At 40.8% G+C, this 24629-nt stretch overlaps 1 protein-coding gene across 1 annotated transcript in view; it reads left to right on the top strand.

Annotated features, from left to right (window-relative positions):
* Window positions 1-4905: 4905 nt before the first annotated feature.
* LOC308678676 (troponin T, slow skeletal muscle-like) overlaps window positions 4906-24629 on the top strand; it is a gene marked incomplete at its 5' end in the record, with an annotated part of 40791 nt that continues 21067 nt past the window's right edge. Inside the window, 4 exons of the mRNA XM_081345906.1 lie at window positions 4906-4979; window positions 16793-16806; window positions 19956-19994; window positions 22484-22516. Coding sequence (XP_081202032.1) covers window positions 4906-4979; window positions 16793-16806; window positions 19956-19994; window positions 22484-22516 — 160 coding nt within the window. The remainder of the gene's footprint in view (window positions 4980-16792; window positions 16807-19955; window positions 19995-22483; window positions 22517-24629) is intronic.

Raw genomic sequence — 24629 nt, forward strand, 5'->3', positions numbered from 1 at the left:
ATGAGCACAAAGACCCCCCAAGTACCTACAAGATTTTGTAACCAAATGAATGTGTGTACCATCCAGGGGGAAGGGATGTAATGTACTGGCCTTTATATGCTGTAAGTGTTTGCTTATGTTGTACTGCTTGCTAATTGCTTAGTTCAATTGCTAAGTTCACGTGTATGTTTGTAATGGTTGCTGGGCCGGACTAGATTGGTTGTCTGCACCTGGCTAAGTAGGTCTTTGGGTGGGAAACCACTGCTTTAAACCTATTGGTCGCCGCCAACCATATAAATAGCTGCGCAGCAGCTCCTATTTTGCTTCTGTTATGTTCTGACCTTCAATAAAGCCTGTTGCTGTTTGAACCTCCCGTCTCACTCAATGCCTGCAAAGAACCAGCTACACAACACTATCCATCTCTCTCCCTTTGACACACACATGGAGAGTCTCACACATGCAGCAGGCTAAGTTTATCTTTCTCCTAACAGCTGGGAGGTCTCTTGTTACATTGGCATCCCACTAGAGGAACAATGGGTGGGAGGTAGAGAGCCTGGATTTCTATTCTTTGCTTTGCCGCTGATGCCAATTCTCTTTCCTGCAAAGGCCTCTGAATATAAGCTTTCAACCCACAGCAGGGCAGTGATATAACAGGCAAGAATACTGCTAAAGAAAGCAAACTCTTTTTTCTCCCTCTGCATCCTAGCCAGGATTAGACCTCAGTGTCCAATTTCAGACATCGCTAGAGCCAACACACCAAGACACTAATAATATGCTAAAAGCTGTTTATGCAGTTTGCCCTAGAACTCTAGTCCTTGGCCCTAACTCTAACCCTAACCCTAACCATTCATTTAGCTACTGTGGCACTGAAAAAAACTGATTTACAATCAGTCTCTGCAATTAATGACTGTGCAGCTTCCCCTGGGTCACGTAATCAAAATTTGGTCATTTGACAACCAGCATGTATTTATGATGGTTGCAACATCTCTGGGTCGTGTCCAGTTAATATATATCAGTGACTTTAGTATGTGGCATATAACATTTCACAGCATCCCGTCATATTCTTAGCATGATCTTGTTAACGCTCATCATCATATTCAAGAGGTGAGTTTCTCATATTATAATGAGTTTGAAAGTTACTAAAATTCAAGTCTATGTATGACAATCCTTGTTCTTGGCAGGTTTGAACCAGTTTTATCAAACTCTACATTCCCCATGGAGACTTGCTTTGTTACTTCAAAGAACGAGAAAATTTCATCAAAGAAACTTCTAGTTACTGAAAATATTAATCGAACAGTCCCCCTACACGCACACCGCTGCTGCCGCCATCATAATGATGTTCCAAGGAGAAGGGGCCACCACCGCAAAGGGCCTTTCTGTGGTCCCACCAGATGTTCATACCTAATGGATGTGCACTGGGTCATGTGATCACCACTGACAACTTTCCCAGCAATTTCTGACAAGCAAAGTCAATGGGAGAAGCCAGGTTCACGTAATGACCCTGTGGATTCCCTCAACAATTGCAGCTTAACAACTGTGGCAAAAGAAAAAAGGATGCAAAAATTAAGCACGACTCCCTTAACAAGTGTCTTGCTTAACAACCAAAATTCTGGTTCCAGTTAAGAATTTTAGGTCAAGGACTACCTGTGTGCATTTCTGCACTTTGCAGGGCTGTTTGTCACTTTCTGAAGAGAAATGGAGAACTTTGTGCACAGAATATGCATTCATTAACATTTTTATACTAATTCATTATGACAGACTAAATGGTGTTTGCAAAAGCTGGGTGCATTCAAAAAATCCTCAAGCAAAAGGGGGCATATTTGGAGAAACATGCACAAAAATATCTCTACATTACTTAGAGTTCACCAACATACGAAAGGCAGAAACACCAACATTCATATATCCAGCTATTCCAGTCCTATAGTTATGGGTAGTCCTTGATGTATGACCACAATTAAGCCCAAAAATTCTATTGCTAAGACAGTTGTTAAGTGAATTTTGCCCCATTTTATGACCTCCCTTGCCACAGTTGTTAAGTGAATCACTGCAGCTGTTAAGTTAGTAATACAGTTGTTCAGTGAAGCTGGCTTCCCCATTGCCTTTGCTTGTCAGAAGGTCACAAAAGGCAATTGTGTGACCTCAGACCCCTGCAACCCTCATAAATTTGTGTGTCAATGCTGTGTTGGAAGAAAAGTCTTCATCATGGTTCCATCCAAGCTGGGAATAAACATGGCGACTGCTTAGGAAGAAGGTTGTAGTTTATTGAAGAGGTGAGCCAGACAGGAAGATGATCTGGCAGAAAAAAGGACTGAGCACGTGTAGGGAGTGGGTTTTTATACCCTCTGGAGCCTTTTGTTTGGAGCTGCTGCCTGTTCCTGTTTGAGTCTGTTTCCTGTGTCATGAACTTTTGACGTGAGTCTGAGTGTGCCTTTCTGGTATTCTAATGGTGATGGGTTAATCCTATTATGTCCAAAGTTCATGTCCTGCTTCCCTGGGGCTGGGCTAATGACTCTTAGAATTTGGGTGAGGTATGCAGATTGTAGTTGTTTGTCTTCTTAATCTCCCAGCTGGGGGCTTGCAACCTTCCTCGATTTACATCTGCATTTGCCCTTTTAATATTTCCTTCTCTGGGGAGCTGACTTCCCACAGCTGTAACAATGGATGTTCCTGCTCTGACAACTGATGGAAATTGCAGCCATTTTTAATTTGCTTTTAACATGCGTTTTCTTCTGTTTAGAGATCAGGTGTCGAAGGGGGGATGGGGAGAATGCTTGAGCTCAGCTACCCATAATAACAATGCAGCTCCGTTGGAACTCAAGGACACAAACCGATAACGTCTTGGCGGGCTGAGGCGCTGGGGAGAGAGCCCGTGCTCCAGGCTAATTAGAGAATATGAATTATGACTGCTTAGTGGGGGTGGGACTTGCAACTTGTTGCTTTGTATCTGGGGGAAGGGAATCTAGTTTTGGGTTCAACTATGTAGTGCCGATACTTTGTTTCCTGAATAAAATGTTCTTTAAGGAAGAATTCTTGCCTTGAGGTTCTTTAATGGGTTTCATCTGAACCATGACATTGTGTCCGTTACCAAGCATCTGAATTTGGATCACTGCGCTAGTTGTAAGTGGTTTCTAGATGTGTTGAGATCACACCTCCCAGAATTCCCAGCCACACTGACGTATCTAGAAATATGTCAATCTAGAAATAAAGAGAAATTTTCTGATAGTGAGAACAATCAATCAATGGAACAGCTTGCCTTCAGAAGTTGTGGGAGCTTCATCGTTGGAGGCTTTTAAGAAGAGACTGGACTGTCGTCTCTCAGAAATGGTGGAGGGTCTCCTGCTTGGGCGGGGGGTTGGACTAGACAACCTCCAAGATCCCTTCCAACTCTGTTATTCTATTCTATTCTATTCTATTCTATTCTATTCTATTCTATTCTATTCTATTCTATTCTATTCTATTCTATTCTATTCTATTCTATTCTATTCTATTCTATTCTATTCTATTCCATTCCATTCTTATCTTTCTCTAGACAGTTGCAAAATGAACTTTTTTTTCTCTTCAAATTAGCCTTGGAAGCCAGATGTAATCTATAATCATCATAAATCAATTGTTTATATAGAGTTCTTATTGAAAGTTTTAAAGAAGAAGATAAAAACCTCCACACGCTTATATAAAGTAGACAAAAAGAAAGAAAGCAAAAATTTGAGGTCGTAACTGTATAGGTCAGGGGTCAGCAACCTGAAACAGTGAAAGAGCCACTCGGAACCGGTTCCCTCACAAAAGGAAAAACTGGGAGCCCCCAAAAATGTGTGCACATGCGTGCATGCGCAGAACAGGGTTTGACTGAAGAGTGGAGCCAAGGCGAGATATGCACCTACCCTGCATATTTGAATTGATTGGTTGAACTTTTTTAGTCCCACTTTTTTTTTTTTGGACTGCACATGGCAGAGGACTGGGAGCCGCAGGAGACAGCTGAAAGAGCCGCATGTGGCTCCGGAGCCGCAGGTTGCAGACCTGTGGTATAGGTAGTCTTCAATGTACAATCACAATTGGGCCCCAAATTTATGTTGCTGTATGAGGAATTTGTTAAGTGAGTTTTGTCCCATTTTACAACTTCCCGGCCACATTTGTTAAGTGAATCACTGCAGTTTTTTAAATTAGTAACAGGGTTCCTAAGTAAATCTGGCTTCCCCCATTGATTTTGCTTGCCAGAAAATTGCAAAAGGGGATCACATGAACCCAGGACACTGCGACTGTCATAAATGTGAGTCAGTTGCCAAGCATGCAAATGTAAACCACGTGACCATGGGGATGCTGCAACGGTCATAAGTGTGAAAAATGGTCATGTCACTAAGTGAACTGTTGTAAATTGTGGGACTACCTGTATTTTGTATTTAACTGCCGTAAAAAAAAGTTGGAAGTCGTTGCTTTTTTTTTTTTTGCTTAACCTGCCCACCTTTCCCTTTCTCTTCACCTTCCCCTATTATTTTATAATCTTTGGTTTTCTTTGTATTTTGTAACAAACATCAGTGAAAGCATGAAAAGAAAAAGAAAAAGTAGAACTATTAAATCTAGAACCTTACTAAGAACTCAACCTTATTTCTGGCTTAAACAGGGCATCAGCCGTGGGTAGAAAAATTTGGTAGATACAACCATGTTTAAAAGTAGCAGAACTTCAGATGTTGGAGCATTTAAAAAGGGTTTCCTCACCGCCTGTTTCCGAGGAGAACAATCTCAGTTTTCAGGAGCTTCTTTTGTTCCTTTACGATCCTGCACATTCTGTCCTGGGAATGCAGGGATCAACCTCACACCCGTTGTCATTTTCCTCTCAACAAATCACAGCATCCCACACCAGGGATGTGGGGCCAGTGGGGAGGAAGAGAGAGAGGTATCTGGTTACCTCATTATAAGGGCTCCCAAGCTGCCATGCTACCCCTGCTCCTGGAGAAGCCAGTGTGTGCTCAGAGCGCCAGCAAGATCTTTGACCTTTCTGCTCCCAGGTGAGGATGGTTGGGGTGGGGGGGAGGAACCAGCATGTGAGGACCTAGCAATGCCTCTGGGTGCCTGTGTGGGGTGACATTTGATCTGCATGCTTGGGGTGCAGGAACCTCTACCTAACTGGAAGGAACAGATGCTGGGATGGTTTGGGAAGATGTAACTTTGGACTTGAAAAAGACAATGTGGGTCTTTATAATATGCTCAAGACATTGCCTTAGGCTACCTTGGACCCCTTCCTTCCTTCCTTCCTTCCTTCCTTCCTTCCTTCCTTCCTTCCTTCCTTCCTTCCTTCCTTCCTTCCTTCCAGATTTAAGTAGCACCCAGCTGCAGTCTCCATTCCTTCTCCGACAGGTAGCTGCTTAGCTGCTCTGCGGTGGGAATGGCCTCCTAACTGAATTTGATTTCAGTGTTCAGTTCTGTCTCTTCTACTCATTAATCTGGATTTTCTGCCACTACTCAACTAAATGTGTAGAATGTTTACAATGCAGAATCTGTGAAACAGAATGACCAGGCACAGACATTCACCTTTATTTTTTTTACCTGACCAAAATTCCTACTCTGGCCTTCTAATGCGTACTTATTATGTAAGACGATTAGGAACAGTTACAGGAAGTGCAAATTTAATTAAGAAGAGAGTGAAAGTTGATTGGGTTATTTGGTTTAAACGTAGAATCTAACAATAGAGGAAACGAAACACAGAAAATAACTGAGTTAGCAGAGCTCTAGGGAAACCACCTACCATAAAGTCAAAGAGGAAAATCTTAATAACCTCTTATTAAATTATTAAAACAAAGTGAAAAAATCTGGGGCAGCAGGAAAACAATGCTTGGCACCTGGCGTATATTTCTAAGGGGCATTTTCCATTACATGTTTCCAAGGAATGTGCCACTGAAAAAGTCTTCTCATCATTAACTCACGCAAATGTGAAGGCAAGAGCTAAGAACACGGACTAGCACTAAGGAGAAATTTCCTGACAGAACAATTAATCAATGGAATGACTTGCCTCTAGAAGCTGTAGGTGCTCCAACACTGGAGGTTTTTAAGAAGGGATTGTACAACCATTTATCTGAAATGGTATAGAGTTTCCTACTTGAGCAGCGGGGTTGGACTAGAAGACCTCCAAGGTACCTTCCAACTGTTATTCTGTTAAGTAGGCAGAGAAAGACTGTGTATCTTGAGTGAGCATTTGAAAAAATACTATAGGTGAAGAGATGACCTTTTAGAAGGGATTATCCACTATCAAGTTGTTGCCGACTCTTAATCACCAGATAAAATTTCTCCACGATTTAGAACTGGAATGTCCAACATTGGCAACTTTTGGACTTGGGGACTTCAGGTCCCAGAATTCTTCAGCCACCCTGATTGAATACCCCAGATTTAGAAAAAGAGGTCCCTCAAATCTATAGGCGCAATGACAAGCTTGGAATGTGGCAAGCATGTTATGGGCACTCCCAACATGGCTGGCATGAGAGCTGGACAATCCTAAGTAGATTTACCAGACGTCAACTGGTAAAGGTGTTGTTCTCCAGCTTTTTAGTGTCCAGGCTCACAAAGCAGGGCAAGATCAAGGAAGAAAAAGCAATGCAGATTTCAGGAATGGATTTTCCTTACTCATCTGGGTTCACTTTGAGGAATTTCCCAACCTCATTTATAAGGAGTTCATCAAGACTTGGGAGTTTCTATCAATGACTTGACATGCTTCTTCCAGACTCCATGCTCCCAAAGGACCTGCCTTCAGTCTCCCATTTTTCCTCTCTCCCTTCTATTGCTTTCACAGCCTCCCCACAGTGTCTCAAGCTAAGGTATTTTCCATTATCTCATTTTGTTTTTCCTGAGCAAATGGTCTACTTCCACAGGAATGCAACCAACCATTATTTGTTTCCCCCTCCCCCAAAAAATTCCTCTGGGATCTTCCTGAGATCCACAGGCCTTATATGAAAAACAGATTAAACTTGAGACTGGTGCTTCAGCTTCCTTCCTTCCTTCCTTCCTTCCTTCCTTCCTTCCTTCCTTCCTTCCTTCCTTCCTTCCTTACTTACTTACTTCCATTAGATGTCTCTGTAAATAATAATGCCAAGTAGGGTAGTGACTGTGGTACCTCCTAGACTAGAGCATTATGACTGGACATGCTGGAGCACATGGTTGTCCAACTGCAGAGCTGGGCTTTAAATACACAAGGATTTAGAAGTTAAAACCAGTGCTTGGATCAGACCCAGAAACAAATGAAGAGCCAGTTAAAAAAACAGAAAAAATCCTATCATCATATACCTGCAGTTCCTGAGTTCATTTTGCCTAGTGCACTAACTGCAACAGCTAGCCTTCAAAGATTCAACCTTTTGTATAATGTATCACAGCAATCCCAAAATTCCTTTTGACTGAGCCTGGAGCCAAATGTGTGGCCTCCACATTTGCTGCAAGTGCTTTTCCATTCAATGACAGTCCAGGTCAGTTAAAATGCCTAATATAGTTCACAGCTGAACCTCCTTCTCAAATTCCACCCCAAATCCTAAGATTTCTATCTCCCCCACAAAGCTAGTTAGGAATTATGTTCCAAACTGAATTTCTTTGCCTCTTGATTTTCTTTCGTTATTGCTCTGGGCACAATCAAACTGAATAATGAAAGACTAAAGTCATCCTGAATATGTACAGAGAAATATCCATGCACAGAAATTAGACATTCTTTGCAAGACAGCTTTCCCCCCCCCAAAGTGCAGGATCGTTGAAATACATTAAGACATTTTGAACAATAGTAGCATAATTTCAGAGATTTGTGCTTCATATATAACTTTTTTCTCCCAGCATTTCCCCCCCACCCCCACCCCACACACAAACACTCAGACACAATATATGAAAATGGAGTCAACATCACATAAATGATTGAAGAATAAATGTATGCAACATAAGTTCCCACAAGACACAAAAGCTTAATTGTGGTTTTGTTTTTAATTAGGTTTCAATATGATCGCTCCATTTTTAACCTAGTTTTCCCTGTTGTTTGAACCCAGTCATGAAGTTTTGGAGACTAGGTCACTGTCCATGGGGACTGATTTAAAGTCACTGATTTTCCCCATACGAATTGAATCATTCCCTAGGGGCCACTTGGGTGAGATGGGCAGTGTAGAAATGTGAGAAATAAATAAATACATCCCTCAATTTTCATATGTGAAGTATTGAGTGGTCTTAGTATCAGGCTCATCTCCACATATTGATGAAAAGTGTGTGTCTACTTAAAGGCCAATAAGGGTAATTCCCAGCTCAGAATGTATAGAATCCCAACTCAGGTTGATTTTTTTTCTCTCCATACCATCCACGGTTGATTGAATTTTGGCTCTACTGAGTTATCCCAATTGCTTAATTTCTCATCACACAATAAACCATAACCATATTGACTGCATTTGACTATAAAGGTAAAGGTAAAGGTTTCCCCGCACATGCGTGCTAGTCATTTCCAACTCTAGGGGCCGGTGCTCATCTCCGTTTCAAAGCCGAAGAGCCAGCGTTTGTCCGAGGACGTCTCCGTGGTCATGTGGCCGGCATGACTAGACGCCAAAGGCACACGGAACACTGTTACCTTCCCACCATTGTGGTCCCTATTTTTCTACTTGCATTTTTACGTGCTTTCGAACTGCTAGGTTGGCAGAAGCTGGGACAAGTAACAGGCGCTCATTTGACTATAGGCTGAAGCAAAAGCTTACTAATCAGACATCTTGGACAATCTTTTGCCAATGTTAGCCACAGAACTGTAGGACCTAAGAGTTGCTATGTGACAGTGGGGATGCTTGTGACCCTCAAAGTCTTCTCCATTGCAAGAGGGGAAGTAGCTAGCATTAATATGATGGCCTTGTTGAGATAATAGCTGGATTCCCATATATCACTAAGCCAAGTTGTGGTTGATTGATTTGCAGGCAGCAACACAATATATTAAGGCAGACATTGTATGGCTTCACCTTCTGTGCAGATCTTCCTTTTAAGGTTTCAGTGAATCATGATTTTAAAAACAGAAAGTAAATCTAAATGTGATGAATGAAATATTTTGCCCAAAATATGCAGCAAAATGAATTCATGGATTGAAAGCCTATCACACTTGGGAATTAGGGAAGTGATGAAAGCAACATCACAAGGAAATAGCAGGCGGGAAGGAATCAATGGGCCATGTTTCCTCTGTAGTTAGGCAAAAGAGAGAAAGACCTCTAATTATGATCTTCATACTTTTTCAGACTGTTGGTTAAAAAAGAGAGAGGTGAAGCCATAGTAGAAGATTTGGCTATGTTTGAGTGAATTCATCGTTGTTGTTTTGCCCTTTGTTTCTCACTGAACCCCGTCAAGTTCTTGTAGAACCCTCAGTGCTTTTTTTGTAAAAGAAAAAGGTGCCGGAACTCACACATGTCATACAACCCACCTTGCCTACCATACAAGGTTCCATCCAAAAAAGGTGCTGGAACTCCGTTCTGAGCATTCTATGACAAAAAAAGCCCTGAGAACCCTACTCTAGATAAGGATGCAAACCTATGTATTTACAGGAAAAGATGGCCATTGAATTCAGTAGGATTTAATTCTCAGAAACCAAATTCAGCATTGCAGTGTACCTGAATTAGGTTTAAGAGTTGAATTGGATGCCTTCTATTCCCTAAATTGTATAGACACTATAAAGTAGAATCAAATTCTCTTAGCTTTTGGCTAACTTTGTCTGAAAGGAAATCAGCAGGAGAGAGAATTGCTTACCTTTATGCATTATGACAATCCAACATATATTTGGATTGTCAACTCCCTTGCCAGACAAGGAAATAATAATTCAGAGGCCCCACCCCACCCTTACGTTCAGGAAGAAAATGTATTTAACACTGGACCAGAGAAATGTGACATGATTTTTCAAGGATCCATTTAAGCCCTTACAACTCTACGATTCTATTACTATTTTAAGAAAAGCCTCCATTACATAGTTCAGCTCACTTGGCAAGTTATTGAACCCCATCTTAGGGGTCGACTAAACAGTAGCAGGAGACAATGCTTCTGGACTGGCAAGTTACACAGATGCCACCCCAGCATGGTCAAAGTTATTTAAAGATCTAGCAGAGAGGAAGCAGATTCAAACTGGAAACTGAGAAACAATAGCAGGTCCAAAGTATGTCTGACCTTTTACAACAGCTGTTTCCAATGAGAGCACAACATGCCCCGCCCACTTTGGCTGTGTCAAATGAAGTCCAAAAAGTTGTGTGAGAAGGGTGGAGAAAGGTAGCCCCAGCTGCTCTTTTGTACAAATCCAAAATCTGTAGTATCCTTCCTGGAGGCCCTGAGTGAACTTTGCTCAATTCTAGGGCAGATCAGAGTTTGAAGGATGAAGGGACATAGAAGTTCGAGTGGTGGAAAATACAAACCTTCACTAGGCTGTCAAAAGACAAATAAGGATAACTGATGACATTTCCTATGTGAATCCTATCTGGGGCAACTCTTGTAAGTTTCAATCCCTGATCAATTATAAAGCTTTTGGGTTCATCTTGGACCTTCATCCTTTTTTGGTTTTCACAATTGTACCTTAATATAAGACAGGCTCAGTACCTCCAAGACAAACTAAGATACAAAGTAAATTGGGAAGGGGGAACTTGGGGAGTAGATGATTTCTATTCTCACCCCCAGTTCAATCCTAAATGGAGCTTCTTCAAGGAGACCTGGGACACTACAGAAGGGTAGCCAACCAGCAATTTTTCAATTCAGTACCATTTTTTAAAAAACCTATTGAGACTAGTTTAACTTTAATTTTATTTATACATAACCAATTGGAAAATGGACAACTTACCATCTAAACGTTCTCCCTGGAGCTTAAATGTACAACATTGGTCCTTTAGTTCAGGGGTCTCCAACCTTGTCAACTTTACAGGTTGTGGACTTCAACTCCCAGAATTCATCAGCCAGGCATGCTGGCTGAGGAATTCTGGGAGTTGAAGTCCCCAAGTCGTAAAGTTGCCAAGGTTGGAGATCCTTGCTTTAGTTAGTAGATCTTCCAATATTTCGTTCTATTTTCTTACTCTATGATATATTTTGTCCAGCTCCATAAAGACAACTTTTGTCTTTTTTTAGATGAGGGAAATTATATATGGGCTAAATGTTTTCTATTATTTTCATTTTCTTGGCTCATAGTTATGGACTTTAATTGGGGGCATCCGAGGAGGGGGGTCAAAGAAAGGAAAGATACAGCAGTTACCAGTATCCATTTGAAGTCCTGTCCTATTTGTATTGTATTGATCTTTTGCCCTGGCCCCAAGATTATACTCAGTCAAAATTTCTTTTGGATGACCCTGCTGCCAAACCCAAAGATTTATGACCCAAAGTTTACATAAGTTGTTCATCATTTGCCTAGGCCAGGGGTCTTCAAACTTAGCCCTTTTATGACTTGTGGACTTCAACTCCCAGAATTCCTCAGCCAGCCTGACTGAGGAATTCTGGAAGTTGAAGTCCACAAGTCATAAAAGGGCTAAGTTTGAAGACCCCTGGCCTAGGCTATTAAGCTAAATGAGAGCCAGCTATTTGTGCCTCCATGCTAGATTTTGAAAATCTAGCTGGAGTGGTTAGTTTATGATGGAAACCCAGACAATTAAGTCACTAAACTGTAGCCCAGTAAACCATGGATGGATGTGTTGTGTGAACATTGCCAAAGCACTCAGATAAGTCAATGTTTTATACCTTTCCTGGATAATTAGAGCAAATTCAGGCCCTCCTAGTAAAATGTACATATTCTAAATCTTTTTCTATTTTAATTTTTTTATATTTCTAAAAGTTTTGATATTGTTCAGAAGCTGCTAATTCTAGTACAATAAATGCAGTGTCTATTCTCTGGGTAGAGTTGTTACATATTATATTGCTATATTACAGAGACACTATATTTTATTTAAAACTTTGTTACGGAGTCATTGATATCTAAGATAATTGAATCACACAGACTGGGATGGATTCTCAATATTCTCAACACTTGGGATACAATTTACATTACAGTACATACTTCTTTATTCCTATATTAGCTACATTTGTTTGCAATAATTTTTTGGTAAAAAGTTTCTTTATGTACATTTTCTTTCTGGTATAAAAAGTGATATTCTTTGCAAGAATGATTTGGAGGCCTCATTGTGTGCTTTCCGACTTTGCAAAAACCCAGCAGCTCTCTGTCATTATAGCAACACATTTTAAAAAATGCAGATGTGTTGCACATCTGTGGGATCCAAATCACTTATTCCAAAAGATTTTCCAAGTATCCACAGGCCTAGGATAAAAACTCTTGTCTTCCATTTCCTTGGCTGCAAGGTGAAGACCATTGAGAATGGAAAATTTTGCCTCTTTATAAAGATAAGGTATTTGTTGGAAGGTGCCCAAGAAAATTAAGCCAGGTTGATAAGCCCTTTAATCTTGTAATGGGACATTGTGTAATTCTGCCAAGTAAACTAAGAGGAACATTTGCACTACGTAGCCATCATAGTCTAGCTATTAGGAAGAAATCAGGTTCAAAGCTCAACATGGCCACATTACTTGCTGGCTAGGTTTGAACCAATTCCAATTTTTCTGTCTAATCTACCTCAAACATTTGCTGGCATGGTAAAAGGGGAAAGTTGAGTCAGCAGTTAAATAGTACGTCAGTTATCAAAATAGGTATTGTTTGAAATAGAAATACAATAGGCAATACATTCATTTTTCATGATCAAGGTATCTCCTCTGCCAGGTAAGTATGGCAATACATTCATTTTTATCGCAAAAATTCTCTCCGATAATGACAACTCTGTTCAGTATCTGCTCTTGAAAGGTAATCTTTAATGCAACAAAGAGGAAGCTATTAAGTACAATATCAATGAAATTCTCATTCAATTTAAATAAAATACGCTATTTTTGTTCTGGTCCTTCCTCATTTTGACCTTTAGCCTCCAACCTGCAACTGTACTTAAAAAGCTCAACGTGGCCCCAGGTCCAAAAATGGTTGTGCGCCCTTGCTGTAAAGAAAGGGCAAGATATAAATGAAAATAGGGGCAATGGAAGCCTCGTGTGGAAAAAAAATAACCCCATTCAGTAAAAAGAAAGGTGGAGTTACATTCCCAGATTTTCTCCTACGAAGCATCCAATTCTATTCTAATAGCCAACCAAACCTGGTTTCCTCCAGATATGCTGGTCTCCTTTTCCCATAAATCTTATGCTCATGTTACAGACTAACAGAATAACAGAGTTGGAAGGGACCTTGGAGGTCATCTAGTCCAACCCCCTGCTCAGGCAGGAAACCCTATACCATCTCGGACAAATGGTTGTCCAATCCCTTCTTGAAAACTTCCAGTGTTGGAGCATTCACCACTTCTGGAGGCAGGTTGTTCCACTGATTAATTGTTCTAACTGTCAGGAAGTTTCTCCTTAGTTCTAGGTTGCTTCTCTCTTTAGTTAGTTTCCATCCGTTGCTTCTTGCCCTGCCTTCAGGTGCTTTGGAAAATAGCTTGACTCCCTCTTCTTTATGGCAGCTCCTGAGATATTGGAACACTGCTATCACATCACCCCTCGTCCTTCTCTTCATTAAACTAGACATACCCAATTCCAGCAACCGTTCCTTATATGTTTTAGCCTCCAGCCTCCTAATCATCTTTGTTCCTCTTCTCTAGGTTGGCTAGGTTCCTTCATTGGAAAGGACTTGTACTATCTTTTGAGCAAGCTCAGCAATGGGAGACATTAAAAATAGATTGAGATGGAAACTATTATCTTCCCTAACCTTGTTCCTACAAACACAGCCTGCTGTCTTTGAACATAGTTCTTCTTTGTCTGGTTACTGGCTCTGGCTACAATCCATACCATAAAAGGCCAAAGGATTCCACATGGATTTAGAATGAGCTCTCAGTCAGAGCCTAGAGCAACAGGCACCCGCCTGGGGGGTTAAGCATGCCATTATTAACTATTTCATTATTGCTGTGATTAAGTCTGCTTTAAACTGAGACAATGTGCTTAATGTGAACATAATAGCAGTGCTAAAAATAGAGATGACTGTGATTATTATAATTATGGCAATGAAAGTGGTTTATTAATAGCCTTTCTATAGATGTTTGTCAGAGCTAATATCTGAGATTTAATTCCACAATCTTTCTTACCTGCAAAGAAACAAAAAACAACAACAACAACATACGGCTTATCTATTTCTTTCTAGATAAAACCTAATAACTTCCACCATGTCTGATGAAGAAGTTGAATATGAGGAGTAAGTAGATCAACATCCAATCCCAAAAGTATAATTAAATATGTACAAAGTCTGGGGCATTTTCAAGTTCTCCCAGATAAATTCTCCTTCTGTGATTTATTAATGACACTCTCTGATGGGATTATTATTGGATTTGGGGATTTTTAGAAGAATTTGGGGCATATGCTTAGTTTACATAAGATTCTCCTTCAGAATCAATGATGTGATTCGTATTTTAAAGTGTGCTGACTTGAAACTGCAGCTTTAAACTTTGAAATATGCATTTGTTAGTGTTTCAGGTTGATGGATTGCAAATAGATTGTTGATTTGTCCAAAAACATGTGAAGCAGATACAAAAGCTGAAAAGTTTATTTAATGAAAGGGCCTTGAAATCAGCTTTACTTATTTGTTTTTCCCCAGCATATATATCCACCAAAATGTTTTTAGAGAATTAAACAAAGTTACTTTTTAAGTAAATTAATTAAGTAAATTAAATAATAAACCTTTATTGTCAAAGTACAACATGTGTACATTGAGATTAGCTGAGCCCCCCCCCCCGTGCTCTCTGTCCCCAACACACAGTGACAACAAACCCTCCATCCTACCACACCATGTGAACCAACTACACCACACACCGGCCTCCCAAGTCAATTCTGCATAAGTTCACAGAGATTATATCCCATTCAAAAGCCTAACAGCCCACGGATAAAAGCTATTTTTCAGCCTGTTGGTACAGCTGGCTATATTCCTATATCTCCTACCGGATGGTAGGAGAGTAAAGAGATACCGTCCAGGGTGTGAGTCATCCCTGAGAATCTTCCTCACTCTTCCAAGGCAACGAGCCCTGGTGAGGTCATCCAGCGGTGTCAGGGGACAGCCCACAATGTCTTGTGCTGTGCTCACTACCCTCTGTAATACTTTCCTGTCCGCGGCTGTCAGACCAGCATACCAAACCACAATACCATACGAGAGGACGCTCTCTATAGTAGACCGGTAAAAGAGGGTCATTAGCCGTTGTTCTACCCTGTTCTTCCGCAAGACCCTGAGAAAGTGAAGCCTCTGTTGGGCCTTTCTAGCCACCTGGGTTGTGTTAACTTTCCAGGTCAGATCTTCACAGAGGTAGACTCCCAGAAATTTAAAGGAGGAAACTCTCTCCATACAGTCCTCCCCGATGTAAAGTGGGGCAGGTTCCTCCTTTTTTCTCCGGAAGTCTAACACCATCTCTTTCGTCTTGCCAATGTTCAGGTACAAGTTGTTCTTACTACACCACATGGATAGTTTTTGTACCTCCGCCCTGTATGCTGTCTCATCCTCACCTGTAATAAGACCCACCACAGTCGTATCATCTGCGAACTTAATTATCGCAGTGGATGGGTCAGATGATACACAGTCATAAGTGTATAAAGAGTACAGGTAGGGGCTAAGCACGCAGCCCTGTGGCGTGCCGGTGCAAAGCTTCAGGGGGGTGGACAAAGCAGACCCGACCCTCACTGTTTGTAACCGATCCCTAATTAAACAAATTACTTATCTCCCAAAACAGGGAAAGGTAAGAAAAGGGGGAAAAAATAGTTCCCATTTTCTTTACCTCCCTTCCCAAACATTCACCTTCATTTTGTTTGGCTTCCTATCTCTATTCATCTTATTCTGGGGAGCATTGCTAGACACTGTGCATCGAAGAGAAATATATAGGGCAAGCAGGAGTCGACAATTGAACTACAGGTAGTCCGAGACTTATGACTATAATGGGGACCAGAATTTCTGTTGCTAAGCACAGCTTTTGTTAAGCGAATTTTGTCTAAACTTATGATTTTTGCCATAGTTGTTAAGCAAACCACTGCAGTTTTTAAGTTAACCGTCTGGTCATTAAGCTAATCCAGTTTGCCCCATTGACTTTGCTTGGCGAAATTTGGCTGGGAAGGTTGAAAAGGGCAATCGTGCGATCCCAGGACACTGCAGCTGTTATAAATGTACACTGGTTGCCAAGTGCCTGAATTGTGATCATGTGGTGGTAGGGATGCTGCAATGGTTGTAAGTGCGAGGACCAGCCGTTAGTTACTTTTTTCAATCCTGTTGTAAGGTGTTGTGCAGAGACCCACATCTGAGCCTTCCCGTGTCTCCAACCAACCTGGAGGACTTCTCTGAAAGGATTAGGAGCTCTTAAAAACTCTCCACTCTTTACAAAACTGCATTCATAACCTAATTGAGAGGGACTCGTACATATTAAAGTAGTTTCATATCTATTTCTGTTAATGAGCCCTAGAGGAGCTGTGGTTAAAGTGCAGCATTGCAGGTAAACGTTGCCCACAGCCTGGAGTTCGATCCTGACAGGGCTCAAGGTTGACTCAGCTTTCCACCCTTTGGAGGTCGGTGAAATGAAGACCCAGATAGTTGGGGGCAACATGCAAACAATGCTTCTACATTGTAAATCAACCAGAGAGTGCTATAAAGCGCTATGGGGCAGTATACGAGCCTAAATGCTATTGTTGTGCTGATGCTCTTTCAACATTTTTTAGTTATCTACAGTCAATGTGCCTACAGTTTTATAAATGAAGGATTTACTCATATTTATCTCAATTTCTCTCATTCTCTTTGTCTCTTTCTCTGCCAACTGTGATTTCTACTTCCCAGGGAGCAGCAGGAAGGTAAGAAATTTCTGATCCACCCATGATCACTCTCTCAATGCTAGAAATAGTTTTTCAGCTTCTTTCTTTTTCTTTTTTTTTTAAATGCATAGTTGTAATGATAGCCTGTTTTTCCTCCGGTTTTCTTAAAGGTGTATTAAGTATCAGAAAGCTGTCATTGTTATTCATTTAGGGCAGGGGTAGGCAACCTCGGCTCTTTTATGACTTGTGGACTTCAACTCCCAGAATTCCTGAGCCAGCCATGCTGAGGAGAAATGGAGAGGTTTCCATACAGAGCCATGCTGGCTCAGGAATTCTGGGAGTTGAAGTCCACGAGTTATAAAAGAGCCGAGGTTGCCTACCCCTGATTTAGGGTAATGAATATCCACATGAAGACCAATGGCCCAGTTTACTCACCTCCCTTTCATCATGAAATCCAGCCTTAATATCTCCTTATTTATTTTCCTCGTGGAATTTTTGTCTGTCACTGTATAACAATGTCAACTCCTTTGAGAGAAAAGCTTCAGAGTGCTAGCATCTTAATGGAGTTGGCTGGCCTTAATAAATCCAATACATAAATAAAAATAAAGCAAAACTGTTGCCGATTTGTAAGCATCCATGACAATATTGCTTTTTTCCCCCTTTCCTTTCTACCCCCTTAAAATTTAAAGCATTCTTGCTAGAGCAAAAGAAAAAAGGCAAATCTTTTTTATTTCTTACTATTTATTTATTTATTTATTCATTTATCTATCTATCTATCTATCTATCTATCTATCTATCTATCTATCTAAAGCAAATTTAAATAAATAAATAAACAACTAGACACAAAAATAGTTTTTTCCCCCATGGCATCTTAAGACTATCACCTTTTTGTTTGTAGCTCATGATTTATGCTGATTGTTTTTATTTAGTATCTTATGAATATCATTGAACGTTGTATCTTATGTTTCATGATGATTGTATTATGATTATGATCAAGATTTATCACCTGTTGCTTGCATGTACAGTAAGAGCTTATGCACGAGAGACAAATTCCTTGTGTGTCCAGTCACACTTGCCCAATAAAAAACTCTATTTCTCTGGCAGGGAGGAAAATAGTGTAAAGGAAGGGTTCCTAATATTTGGGGGACAAGGTCCACACTCCCTAAAAGTGGTCAAAACCAGAAAATGGATAAGAACAGGGCAAAAATCTAATTTACGTTAATGTAAAGTAACTCATCCCAGCTTCTGCCAACCTAGCAGTTCGAAAGCACGTAAAAATGCAAGTAGAAAAATAGGGACCACTACGGTGGGAAGGTAACAGCGTTCCGTGCACCTTTGGCGTCTAGTCATGCCGGCCACATGACCACGGAGATGTCTTCGGACAAGCGCTGGCTCTTCGGCTTTGAAACGGAGATGAGCACCGGCCCCTAGAGTCGGAAACGACTAGCACGCATGTCCGAGGAAACCTTTACCTTTACCTTTAAAGTTTATTAAAATAAATTAAATACGTTAAATGAAGAGTTTTCCAATGCATCCAAACATTTTCTAGATCTGTCCCACTGAAAATTAACAGTCAGCTGTGAATTTTGAAAGGCTCCAAGGCCACCCTTGAGACTTTGACAGGTCACATGCTTAAGCATCTGTCTCTAACCATGTTGATGCCAAAAGGAAGAAATGGGTGTTGTGATGGCTCAGTTAAAGCTTTGCTCTTCCCTGTTTGCACCACAATATCAAATTCAAGTAGATAAAGGGGCAAACCTTGCATCGTGATAAACGTTTCACTTGCAACACACGTTCCCCCTTGGACTGATGTGATCACACGTGATGCTGTGGTTACAGGTAGTCCTGCAAATTACAAGTACTCCTCAACTTATAACTGCAACTGGGACCAGAATTTCTGTTGCTAAGCAAGGCAGTAATTACGTGAGTTGTATCCAATTTTACAACGTCTATGGGGATTCCCAGTCATCCAGATCATGGGTGTCCCGAAGGTGATTTTTCAAAAGGCAACTGAACTTTCTTTGTTTTTCCTTGAAGACATTTCCCTTCTCATCCAAGAAGCTTCTTCATTTCTTTGAAAAAAGCACCCTTGGGCCAATTTTACAACCTTTTTTTCCCCCCACGGTTTTTAAGTGAATCACTGCAATTATTAATTGAATCATGCGGTTTTCGACTAATCTGGTTTCCCTGAATGACTCTGCTTTTTGGAAGCTGACTGGGAAGGTTGCAAATTGTGATCATCTGACCCTGGGATGCTGCAACCATTGTAAATACATAACAATGGCACTTAGACTCATATACTGTTCCACAGTTGTTTACAGCCCTCTCTGAGTGGTTTACAGAGTCAGCCTATTGCCCCCCCAACAATCTGGGTCCTCATTTTACTGACCTCGGAAGGATGAAAGGCTGAGTCAACCTTGAGCTGGTCAGGATCGAACTCCTGGCAATCAGCAGAGTTAGCCTGCCATACTACATTCTAACCACTGTGCCACTATGGTTCATATATGTCCATTGCCAAACACCAAAATTTGAATTTTAACCATGGGGGTGTTGCAACAGTTGTAAGTATGAGGTCATAGGTCACTTTTTTCAGTGATGTAACTTTGAACAGTCGCTAAACAAATGTTTGTAAGTCAAGAACTACCTGTATTATGCCCCTGTGTTCAAAGATAGGCCATCATTGGAAATATTAACTATAGCTATTTCCAAATCTTTTCCAATTTGTAATTATTATTAATTTTAAAGATTTTATTAGCTTTTTTCTTACATACATATGTTAATTTTTCAACCAGCATGCTGTCTGGATTCAAAAGCGCTAATACATAATCCTAATCCTTGGTTCTTTCCTCTAGCCATTTGTAGAATGAATCCCAGATTTGGTAATATTCTGTTTCTTCTTTATCTTTTAATTTCATAGTTAATCTATCCATCTCTGCCCATTCAAATATTTTTTTAATTATTTCTTCCTCTGGTGATACTCCTTCATTTTTCCAATATTGCGCGAAGGTTATTCTTGCTGCTGTTGTGACGTGTAGAATCAAATATAAGCCTTGTTTATTAAACCAATTTGTAATTATTAGCAAACTCAAAATACTCCACAGTTGTTGATCACCAAATCTCTTCCTCATCTGCTAATTTAATAACATCTCCCATATCTGTCTCACTCTCTTTCTCTTTCTTTCATCAAGAAGAGGAACATGCTGCTGGAGAAGAAGAAGAAGAAGAAGGTGAGACAACGATCAGGTCCACAGTTGTGCTTAACCATGGAGTAAACGTCTATGGAGGTTTTCAATCATCCAGATCATGGTTGTCCCATTCATGCCTCTGCAACTGATTCCCCTGAGGTTGCTTCTATCTCATTCCGAGTAAGATAGGTTGCCGTAATGTTCAAGTGACAATTTCTCCTTATTCTGGCAGCACCAAGATGGGGAACATCCGTCAGGCTTTGTCACAAATTATTTGGAGAGAATCCAGTGATTGGAAACAGAGACTCTGGGAAACGATAAGGATCATCAATGGGACTGGCAAATCCTAACCTGCTCTTTCCCCCCCCTGCCAATTCCCTTTCTTCCTGAAAGGAGTGGGACATAGTAAATAAGATCTGGAAGATAGGGCTCCGTTCCAATGGAACTGAAGGGGAATATTTGGAATTACAACAGTCTCCCAGGTTTTTCAGATTGAGGAAGGTTGTAGATCCACTACAAATTTTAAAATCCAATATTGTTTTTATGATCTGTATTCCCTCACTTACGTGCTTGAAGCTGTTTGATTCACCCTTGAAACATTTTTCCTTTCTTCTTTTTTTGCTTTTTGCTTTTCTCTTTCGATTTAACAGATTCTAACATCTGATTATTTTGCAACACGTCTTTCTTCACCTTTTGGTATCCAGAAACAACGTCTGAGTGCGCTCTTTGGGTGATTTTGAGCAATCTTGGATCATTTTGAACAATGCACAACATTTTCAGTCTGTGCAGAGCCCAGAAATCTGCAAACATTTGTTGTATTCCTTAAGGATTGGGTCCTCTTTTAATGTTTGAGAGTCAGGGAGTCCAAAAATGTAGAAAGTAAATCAGTAAAATGATAATAGCTCAAAGGGCGAATTAATGCCTTCAATCTGAACAAGGAGAAGAAGCTTTTGAATCAATCTTTTTATTCTTCTCTTCTCTGAAGGAGGACAATTTCCCCTTCGTGACAGTATGGCACAACCAATGCTGATTGGCTACATTTTGCTGTATGATATTTGATTGGCTGGCATTAATTCAAAGTAAGATGGTCTCAAGTCAAAGCTGCCACCAAGACAGGAGCAGACAAAGGAAGCATGGATTCAGTTTGGGGAAATTTTCAGGCAACATTTCACACACACACACACTCAGCCACAAATATACACCCACATTTAAAGGCTCTGCCTTTCTCAGGAATGTGCTTTCCTCAAAAGTCTTTGCTGGGCCAGCTGGCGTGATCTGCTGCTTATGTGATTGTGACTCCAGCATATGTGAAAGTTTATGCAACTGCGTCCTGAGAATGTTGGGGTGGGGGAAAATCAGTTATGGAAGTTAGTGTGTTTGTTACTTCTATTTTCCTTTTATAATGTGGAATTGGCACAATCATGCTTTTTAATGTTCTGGAAGGCTTTTCCAATTGCTTCAGCACCAGAACATGGCGCCATATTGCCTTGGCCAAGTGAATTGTGGGCTAACAACCAATGTTCAAAGTTCCTTTATAATATTCTGGTCCCTAGGGATATGGAAAGGTTTCTTGAAAAGGCAGTCAAGTTTGAAATCTGCAAAGAAACACAAGCTTGATTTCTTAAATCAAGGATTCCCAACCTTGTGAACTTTAGGATGTGTGGACTTATTTATTTATTTATTTATTTATTTATTTATTTATTTATTTATTTATTTATTTATTTATTGAAATATTATATGCTGCCCTTCTCCCTAATAAGGACTCAGGGCGGCACACAACAATAAAAATTAAAAACATAAAATAGAAAATTTAAAAAAGAATTAAACAATAAATACAATAATTATATGACAATTTAAAAACCAGTAAAAAGCTAATTAAAACCGTAGTCAGTCCAGGCACGCTTGTTGGAACAACCACGTCTTCAGGTCACGGCGGAAGGACCGAAGGTCAGGGGTAGTCCGCAGCCAATTCTGGGAGTTGAAGTCCACCCGTCTTAAAGTTGACAAGATTGGAAAACCCTATCTTAAATGATAACAGAATCTTCAGACTCCTATAAGCACTTCCTTGATTCTGCCCCTCCTTCCCCCACCCCTCCACCAGAAAAAAGGTCCCAGCATTTTATCTGAGGCCTTTGGAGTGTAAAAGGAATGGTCATGGTGGGGAAGGAAATATCCATGATTGCTCCCAGTAAAATCTCTATCCATAATACAATGGATGGCTTTCCTTCCTTCGGCTAATCCTCCATCTTTAAATGAAGTCTTTACCAACCTGGCATCCTTGAGATGGATCAGACTCCAGCATTCATCATCTTCAGCTTTTCTGGCTCTTAATTCAATGGGAAGCTTGAATCTGACCCATTTGGGGTGCACCAGTTTGGGGAAAGTGGCCCACAGATGGATTGATTTAACTAACTTTTCCTTTTTCTCCTGGATTTGGTCTCTACCACTTCCTTCCCTCTTCTTGCTTCCTCCTCTCCCTGCCCAATATTTGTTTTCCAACCTCTTGTCTCTGCGATTTATGTTGTTTGCAGTAGCTGAAGAACCTGACCAGGCTCCTGAGCCAGGTACATTTATCCTTCACTATGTTTACTCCCTCTTGGGAAGGGGGTGGGTGGGTAAAACTCCTTGGGGAAGCCAAGATACAATCATTTCCCTCCATTCCATCTGAATCATGGTCTCAGGTACCGGACAGGCTGGATAGAAGGCACCAGCTGACGGGCTCTCCTTGGCTGGTCCAAATTCAGGGTACCATAGTCACAAACTTTACTGTGGTGCTGCAACTGAAGCCACTTCAAACACTGATTGCTTTTTGACAGCTGAGACCCCAGGCTCCCATGCTCTTGGGTTTAAAACTGACTTCTTTTACTCCTGACTTTTCTAGAGCTTAACAAAAACCTTGCTTTCTACTTCCCATGCTTTGAGCAGGGGACTATTGGTGGTTGATACTTGTAGCATTCCTGTCCTGGGAAACTTATGGTCCTAATGTACCATAGGTAAAGGTAAAGGTTCCCCTGCACATGCGTGCTAGTCGTTTCCGACTCTAGGGGCCGGTGCTCATCTCCGTTTCAAAGCCGAAGAGCCAGCGCTTGTCCGAGGACGTCTCCGTGGTCATGTGGCCGGCATGACTAGACACCAAAGGCGCACGAAGCACTGTTACCTTCCCACGGGAGTGGTCCCTATTTTTCTACTTGCATTTTTTATGTGCTTTCGAACTGCTAGGTTGGCAGAAGCTGGGATGAGTAACAGGCGCTCACTCTGCTACGTGGCACTCGGGATTCGACCCGCCAAACTGCCAACCTTCTGATCGACAAACTCAGCGTCCTAACCTACTGTATATAAGCCCCTTTGCAGATAGGCTGACCTTTGAATTTTTAATCATAACATCGTGAAAAATGTACATCACAGAGATAAGGCAACCCTGAAAATGTTTGTATATTTTAATTTTCACAATTGGCTTCTCTGTGGGCAATCTATGGATTAGCCATTTTTCTCGCTATTTTGTTTAAAAAATTGAGGATCAGCTTATCTATGGAAGGGCTTATACATGAGTATATGCAAGATATATGGGTACTTTTAAAAAATATTACCATATATAATATCTATAGTTATGTCAAACCCAATTTTGGAGGGGGGGGGTGTTGGCACCTAAAATTCTCAATTTATTTGTAAGTATATACAGTGTCTCCAAGAATAGCCAAGAGGCAAACAATAGTGGTCCGCTTTATATAAGCAAGTGATAGAGAAGGTTATACACCTTCATGTAAGTCTACTTAGCGGATTGTGCTCTTTAGTGCTCCCTAGATAAGCACCTCCCTGTAAGTAAAAAGCTTGCATACCAGGAAAAAAAATCTAGTTTAATTCTACATAAGGGGTCATTGCTTGAAATAAGAACTAACAAAATCCATAATGTGCTAATTTATTTGCCATTGCTAGTGGCCTCTAGGGAGAGTTCCTCATAGAGAAAGTAGCACTGGAGGCAGAGTAGAGAATGGGACTTGCAGAAATGGACGTAGGGGTGAATGAATTCACAGTGGTAAAAGAAAGTTGTAAAGCGTTGAATGGATTTTGAAATGACATTCCTCTCGGCCATCTTGTTTCTTCATCTGCCCATTCTAAAGCCATTGGCTTCTTGGCCTTGTCCACCAAAAATGCACTCACTGCTCTTACTCCACCTCCTCCAAGGTACAGGTAGTCCTCGATTTATGACCACAGCTGAGCCCAGAATTTCCATTACTAAGCAAGATAGTTGTTAAATGACTTTTGCCCCATTTTACCCCCATTCTTGCCACAGTTAAGTGAATCACTTCAGTTGTTAATAACACTGCAGTTGTTAAATGAATCTGGCTTCCCCATTGACTTTGCTTGACAGGTGGTCACGAAAGATCATCACGTGACCCCACGTTACTGCAACCATCGTAAATATATTCCAGCTGCCAAGTGTCTGAATTTTGATTATGTGACAAAGGGGATGTTGCAACAGTTGTGTGAAAAATGGTCACAAGTCACTTTTTTCAGTGCTGTTGTAACTTTAAATGGATAGTTGTAAGTCAAGGACTACCTGTATTTCCTCCTCCCCACCCATCCACATCCCCAAAAGAAAAGGATTTATGCAGGTTTCTAAAAGAACAGGCCTGGCAGGTATATTTTATAGAGATACATCTGTGCTCCTCTGATGCT

Source organism: Vipera berus (genome assembly GCF_964194415.1).
Source record: "Vipera berus genome assembly, chromosome: Z".
Lineage (NCBI taxonomy): Eukaryota > Metazoa > Chordata > Lepidosauria > Squamata > Viperidae > Vipera > Vipera berus.